The 7,938-nt window shown below is 45.5% G+C and overlaps 1 protein-coding gene across 1 annotated transcript in view; it reads left to right on the top strand.

Moving 5' to 3' along the window:
• Positions 1 to 4,526: 4,526 nt before the first annotated feature.
• LOC104622788 (paired box protein Pax-7-like) overlaps positions 4,527 to 7,938 on the top strand; it is an 11,775-nt gene continuing 8,363 nt past the window's right edge. The window contains exon 1 of the mRNA XM_010289666.1: positions 4,527 to 4,595. Coding sequence (XP_010287968.1) covers positions 4,551 to 4,595 — 45 coding nt within the window. The 5' untranslated portion in view covers positions 4,527 to 4,550. The remainder of the gene's footprint in view (positions 4,596 to 7,938) is intronic.

Below are 7,938 nucleotides of genomic sequence, written 5' to 3'. Positions count from 1 at the left end.
CCCCTGCCACGGCCAATCTGTGTCCTAATCTCCATCAATTAACAAGAAACACTTTCGCCCCCTCGCTCCCCCGCACCAAGACAGACCCCCCCCCTGAAGCCTCGGATAAAGAGGAAGGAGCCTCCCCAGCCTCGACCCTCTCCCCCTTTACTTTCCACTAACTCAGCGCAACCAATTAGGCATCTGACACCCGTACTGGCTGACAAATTGTTTCTGTCATCTGCTTTCTGTCTTTTATTAAACGAGAGGCGGAGGGGGGGATTGAGAAGGGGGGGGGGGCTGGGAGATGTGATCTCCCATGCTTAGCGAGGCCAGATACATTAATTACAAAACGGCCATTTGCAGCATGAAAATGCATTAATTAAATTTATGCAATCATTATCTTTAAATAGTCATATCTTTAAAATAATCAGCCCTTCCTGAGTCTTCCCTCTCTTCTGCTAAGTATCTCTAATCCCTTTTCCACCATTTATCTCTGGATCAGCAGTGCCTTGTATGCTTTTAAACTTCTGCATGCAGGAGATGCCTTAAAAACTCCGCTCAAGTAATAAAAGGGTGTGATACCTTCACTCTTCCCCTTGGCTCCGCAGCAAGGGGCACAATTCTACTCAGCAAATTATAGGATGTGCCATTTTTTGGAGGCTTTTGATCAAGTTATTTTCATAAAGGAGAGTTTGTAGCTCAGCCAGGAGTTGTGGGGTTAATGTATAAAGTTCTTTGCTTGCATTTGTACAGGAGAGCAAGCTATGTGCTGGTTTACATACCCACTTAGTAAATGTATTGTTGTTTTTATTTGGAAGAGGTTTAATTTTGATGAGGTAACAACCCTTCCCTTTGGTGCAGACATAGCTTTGCCAGCAGACAGCTACCTTTCACCAGTGTATGTTTTTCTTCTTAAAAATCACTTAGTTCAATGCAGTAAATGATATTATTAACAAAAGCAAGGTTTTAAAAATAGGCATTTTGCCACTCTGATGCTCAAGATTGCTTCTTGGTGGCTTCATATTATAATTCTAAAAAATATGTTATTTGGAGTACCATCAGACATAGCCAAAATCAAATTGCGCTAGACAAGTAAGAAGGAAGTGCAGTTAATGACATGTTAGCCCAGGACCTTCTACTTTTATACTTTATTGTTCAAAGGCTTCACCTGTTTGTGATGGCTACTCAAATAATCATTGCAAACTTATCAAGGTTTGTGCTGCTCCTCAGCAGACACCAGGTGCGGGAGTACCAAAATAGCCAGGGAAGAATTAATCTCATCCCCTGCTTAAGTAAGCACCTATAACACCACAGGAAAAGTCCAGTCCAAATAGCTTTTAAAGAGCTGGAGGACTCAAAGAGGGATACTTACCTGAACTCAAATACTTTAAGGCTTTCTTAGCGTTTCTGGTTAAAGATTTTTTGCTGCTCTTTGTGTGTCTGCATCATTTTTAATAAATCCTATGTGGGGTTTTTTCCCTATCTGTAATGCCTAGTCCCAATGTCCAATTAGACAGGAGCCAACGCAGTGGTATTTGTATCCAAACCTCATGTTGTGTTCAGCTGGAGTCATGAGCTCAGGATTAAGACTAGGTAGAATTTGGGCGAGGATTTGATGGTGACTGAATCCTGCCAGATTTCTCACATCTGAGGGGCAGAAGTGAGCTCTGGGGTTTCAGAAATGGAAGAAACTGTAGCTTGTTCTGCGCAGGGAAGTCCCCTCGACATTCCAAGTGTCCCCAGCCTCCTCTTCAAGAAGTGCATTATGAAACTATCAGCTGTTTGGATCCAGCACAGCATGAACTTAGTGTCAAGGTGATTACAAATAATGAATACAAAAGGCTTGTTTTTCCCTGGACCATCTCTGAGATGGACATTTCTGGAGAGAAAGGAAAAGCTTTACTATGGAGCAAAACTGGGAAAGAAGTGATTGGGCTGGAACACCATAGCTATAAGGGTAATTCTCTATTAAACCAGTGTTTTCAGTAAGGATGCCCACTTGCTTCTCTTCACTTTTCTCCTATTTGTTTTCGCAAATGCCTGCACAACAGTGGGCTCCGCACCTTGGTGGATGCAGCTCCATTAGCCCCAAGTTCAGATCCTATGGGGATTTTGGGGTTCGTGTTTGGCAAAAGCAAGCAGTTCCCTGTCTTTGAAAATACCACAGTGCTCCCTAGCAGCAGAGAGAAGTCCAAAGGAAGAGCACATAGCACTATGTAGGGCTGCAGAAGGCAATGTTTGGTTTCAGGAGCTGTGATTTTCCTACGGATGAGGGAAAAAGAGGTCCAGACTTTAGAAATTCATCCCTGTTGTAGCCTCAGAAGATCCAAACTGAGCTGAGGTGCTCCCAGACAGGAACGAGGTCTGGGTTTTTTATTCATTAGGGTGAGCTGAAAACAGAGACCTTCACCTAAAAAAATGCACCAAAACCCCTCTTGGGAAAGCTGGGAACTGAGAGAGCAGGTAAACAAGCAGCAGAGGAGCTGGCAATAGAAAGTGCTTCTGATTTTCCCTTTCTTCCATTCTTTTGCCAGCTCGAGTTATTAAGTGTTTGGTGCAAGCCTAGCTAGCCCTGCACTTGCTGAACTTATCTGGGTTATTTCATCTCCCCATGACCTCTCCGCATTTACGATGGGAACCCTGGAGGCATTGGCTTTGCTTAACTGGTGTATCTTACACAGCAGTTAAGCTGGACCTTAACTGATTACAGCCCTTGATTGATCAGAGAAAGAGGGAGGGGAAGAGAAAGAAGAGTCCTAGAGCAGATACGCAGGACTATCAGTGCACCAAGCAGCTTCGCCTGGGGCTGGGATATGCCACTTGGGGATTCTTTGTAGTGCAGCTCCTTTCACATTTATAGAGGCTCCCCTCCACTCTCCAAAAAGAGAGAAATAGAGAAAGAAAAGCAGGCGAGGGGAGGCATGGAGCGGACTCAAAGGATCTCAGGAAATATTGTTTCGAAGCAGTAAGTCAGCACCCGCACTCCATTACCAGTGTCCGCGGGGGGTTGTGATAGTGAGCGAGCACAGATCAGCTTAGCAGAGAAATGGGAAAAAAGAAAGAGGGAGAGAAATGGAAAGGGAGGAGGGGAAGAGGAGACCTTTCTGTGAATTTTCGTTTGTCTTTGTTAGTCTCTGCCGGCGCAGGGCTGCTGAAGAGAGGAATGGCAGAAGTTTATAAAACAGTTTTAATTTTCTGGGACTTTTCTGTGCTGCATGATCTCCCCACCCTGCCATTATTCACATCAGGCAGATGCACAGCAACAGATTTGGGGCTGATTTGGCAGGAAATGTTTGTGTGTGTTTATTTCTTGGTATTTTGAATCTCTCACCAAGCCCTTTTCGTTCCCCGCTTGCCATCAACGTATCTGAGCTTACCCGAGAATGGACAAATAGATGCAGAAGAAAAGACACAAGTGATCACCAGCCCAGCCTATTTTCAAAGACAAACCTAACCAGAGTCTTTCCACCAGTTTGGAAATGTTTAGGAATTCCAGTTTTCCATGGTTGTGCCTTTCTGCTTTCTTCTCCCAGATGATATTGTGAGTTCCAAAATGCCACAAGCAAGATTCATCTTCCTGCAATTAATACCCTGTGTAAAGTTGCCCAGAGATGCTCCATATCTCAACAAAGGGATTTTTCCATGGAAACTTTCCTTTCCAGGGTATTCACTTGGCCTTCACAGAGAAACATGTTCACGGGGGAAACAGGATCAGGGTACAGTTTGCTTCTGGTGACTTCTGTTAGTGTAGTCTACTGCCTGGAAGTAAGGAGGATGGGGTGGCTTAGTTTGCCAACCAGCACATTTGGGAAGCATTGACCTTCTTTTGGTTATTCTGTCTAGAATGTTTTAGCAATTCCAATTTAATCAGGAAAAAACACCTCGTGCTTAGGTAACACTAGGTGAATAATGATGGTTGGTAAAGCACAAACTGCCCGTTTTCAGAGAGGAGATACTCAGCAGTGCATGAAAATCAAATCCCTTTGACAGTTTCAATGTGGCAAGGTGCTAGTTAGCCTTTTGGCTTGAGTCTCCTGTTTCTGGAAGGGGTGAGTCGATGCCTCTTGATTTTGCTTATTAGTGGAACTGATGCTTGTAGAACTGGGACCCCCATTACCTTAAACAGCCCCCATTAGCATGGCATGTCTTTTTGTTTCCTCTCTGGTTATCCAGACTACAAAAAACGTTGCCATCTGCTTTTATCTAAGTGACAGTAGAGTTTGGTGCTTTAATGCCAGGGATAGTGGCTTGTGTTTCTAGATCAAGCACTTTTTAATGTAATTCCCATTCACAGTGATGCCTCCCCACATTCCCCTCCAAATTACACTTCTGCCGCAGGATTTCTCATAGCCCTTATTGGATGTATAACCCTGTGGTGCTTCTGATTTCCTTATGGTATTTCCATTGCAAGAAGAGGCCACTCCTCTTTCCCAGACCATCCAGACTGAAACAATTTTTCTTACCCTCATAGTTAAGACCTTCCCATTCTTTTGTATAGCTTAGAAACTTTTCTTTAGACCTTCTCCATAATTTGTACATCTCTACAGAAGCAGGGTGCCCAAAACAAGATGCAGTGCTCCAGGTGGAACCTCACCATAGCCTTGAACAATCAGGTAATAACTTCCCATCGCCTTTTTTTCTAATCCTCCCCTTGTGCAGCCCGCATTGGTCTGCTTTGCTGCAGCTCACCATTGCATCCCCAGCTCCATCTCATCCCTAGCATCTCCCCGAGCCCTCTCCATCATGAGTGTGTGGCAGTTCTTCATCCGTCAAGTGAACAAGGTCATCTTAGGACACAAACGCTCATCTCCATTTCACCTGCTGTGTCCTAGACCACTCCCCTACAGCACTGAAACATACTTCAGGTGTTTTAAGTCACTGAAAGGCATTGATGATATTTCTGGGTTTATTGTCCACTGCCAAACTGTACCACTGTTCAAGCACAGGCCCTCAGTAACTGTTTCTGACTGCTTTGAAGGGATGTGGTATGATCTGGCCCATTACACACCAGAAAGGATTCAGGCACGTTGCGTTGTGTTCCCAGCTCTGCTTCTGACACGTGCATGGCCTTGGGAAAGGCATTTCACTAGCCTCCAAGTATTTTCCAATGGAGTGGGGAACATTATGAAAATGAGACGTTACTGCTAGACAGCAGCAGCCACATCAGCCCTGGAGTCCTTCCGTAGCAGGAAGGACTTGTGAGACTGCGTTAGCTCATGCTCCTAACACTGTTCTCTTTGGCACTAGTAACGTGCTGATGGATGGATTATAAATACTCAGCTAGGTGAGGTAAAGCTGGGACAGTGGAGCATCAGGTTTCTTAAACTTTAACCCACAGCAAAATACCTGCTCATTTATGCCAGTGTGAATCAGGACTGTGTTTGAAGTCAGTGAAGTTACCCTTAAAGAAGGCTAATGTGAAGTTTGCTCCCTGGGCTCCAAAATTTAGTGGCAAGTGACATTAGATGGAAGGGACTGCAATGACCCAGCTCAGACACTTTCTAGGTGCAAGAAGTGTGAAGCACTGTCCGCATCCTTGGCCTGACTGCAAGATTAGGTTTAATGGGTGTGCTTACTGGGTTGGTTTGGCATACTGGGATACAACTCAGCTGGGTCTAGTGATTTAGAAAATATTAAAAATTAATTGCTTGGTTTTGTGAGTGCAATGTTAGTGATTGCTACATAAGTCATTTTAGTCCTACCTAGGGGCATATTTGCATATATTTATCCTCCTTTCAAGTGAAGATCTTTGGGGAAACTGTATTTATCTCCTCCCAACTCTTTCTTCAGCTTTCAGTAGTCCTACAGTCACCTCTTCATTTTGTTTCCATTTAATGTATGTATAGAATAATCGACTCTTCCCACCAAGTGAAAATGAATCCACAGAGATCAAAAAGCATTAATATGAGGAAGGGTTGCCTTCTGCAAGAGAGAAGGAAAAGATTAGCTGAGCAGGCTGCAAAATAAAGATGGAAAAGATTAAGCTGAGTCCCCACCAAGTAGCTAAGAAGAGTCTCGGAGGACAGAGCACGACCTACTCAGCAGAAGCTGAATCAACCACAAACAGCAGAGAGACCAGACCCTCATGGAGGAACTCAGAGTGAATCCTTAGCTTGGTCCATGTCGTTAGCAAAACCATAAGGTCCAGCATGTTTCCCAGTGTGGCCATCGGGCCCTGACAGACTTCCTGTTCCATAGGAAATGGTGTAAATGGTGACACCACAGAAGCTGAAACAAAGAGAGATTTCAGCCTACAAACACTCTTCACAACAGCGAATTTCCTAGTGCTTTTTGCCTGATGTAGTATCAAATATTCCAACTAATCACATTTCCAGCTTTTCCCAAAGAGGAGGGATTTCTACCCATTCCTAGGAAAGCTGCACCACAGCCTCAGAAATACTACCCAATGCCAGGAGACGCTTCCTCTGTTTTTCCCTTTTCTGTTTCTGCCTGGTATCCAGTTTGCATTCCTTTGGGACCACCTGGCAGCTTCTCTGGAGTTAACACCCTTCAGCTAGTTGCAGATCATTATGTCTTCCTTTTATTCAGAACTTAGCCAGGCTCAGAAATTTCTAAATGCAGCGTTTTTCTAAGGCAGCCTTTTGATTTTGGATGCTTTGCACTGTGTCAAATCAGGTGCCCAGAAATGGAGGCACCACAGAATCCAGGATCACCCTGGAAAATGCTGTCCACACACTCCTGCCTCCCCAATTGTTTTGTTTGCTTGGGTTTGACCTCAGTACAACCCCTCTGTGTCTTCCTGGTCATGGGGTGGTGTAGCATCCCCGAGCATAGATATAAAGCCTGATGTCTCTGTCGGCTGGGTGCTTTAGCAAGCCTAAAGCAAACTGATAATGCAGGGCAGGAGGTGTAGGGACTCTGAGGATGTATAGCCTGTCCGGCATGGCCTGGGCTGCCCTCGTATTTCCCGTAGAGCTCTTGACCGCAGAGACCGGTGAGGTGCAGCAGCCAGGTTCGCTGGGGCAAGGTTTTGTCATGAAACTTATCTGCTACCCTCCCTCTCCCCTCCCTGATGCTCTCACACCCTTCTCTAAGTGGTATCTCTCCCTAATCACTTGTCTGCCCCACGAGCCCCTCCTGCCCCTGCAACACACCCAACCGTCCCCCCCAGCCCCCCAACCTAAAATCTGAAGGCCTGATTGCACAGATTGAAGGTCCTAATTGCACTTCCCTTTCCAAAGCCGCATTCGTTTATCATAAAGGGTGCACATTTCCCCTGCTACAGTTTCCATGGCCAGAGGCCCTGAGGGCCAGCTCAGAAATGGAGGGAATTAATTACATTTTTTTAACTCCCCTTCTTTTAAAGTATGGGAGAGAGTGATGAAACGTCCCGGGGGGGGGGGAAAAGGGGGGGCTGGAGCGCTTGTGGGGAGGGAGGCAGCAGCAGGAGGCGAGGGGGGGGCTGGCTCTTTCATCCAGGAGGGTCTTTGTGCATTAACCTTGGTCTCCCCAACACATCAAGACCCCTACCTCCTCTCCCCCATGACAAATGACCTCCGGAAAGGGTAGAAACAAGGCCGAAGGCTCCTAGCACCATGGCTCTTATTGACTTACCCCAAAGTGCAAGCCCACGCCACGCCTGTGACTGATTTGGGACAGCAGCAAAGGGAAAGGAGATGGGGAAAGGAAGAGAGACAACTGATGAGAGGGAGGGGAAAGGGAAGGCTGTCAATCACTGTGATGGACAGGTAGCAGATTTCCCTCTAGATAAAACCTTACAGATGTGAAGTGGGTATTGATTTTTAGTTAGTGATGATAATGCACCAAGAAGTAATAAATTATAAGAAAGCAAGGTCAAAAAGAAAAGGTAAAAAGACTTTGCATTCTTGAGGAGGGGACTTCTCCAGATGCCCCAGACTTTGCTAAGTTCAAAAGTTGCCTGGAAAATGAGTTTATCCAGCTGAAACAAGAAGTCAGATAACGCAGGTCTGCCAA

This window comes from Phaethon lepturus, unplaced genomic scaffold (assembly GCF_000687285.1).
Source record: "Phaethon lepturus isolate BGI_N335 unplaced genomic scaffold, ASM68728v1 scaffold35816, whole genome shotgun sequence".
Taxonomy (NCBI): domain Eukaryota; kingdom Metazoa; phylum Chordata; class Aves; order Phaethontiformes; family Phaethontidae; genus Phaethon; species Phaethon lepturus.
This window is presented reverse-complemented; position numbering and strand designations above follow the sequence as displayed.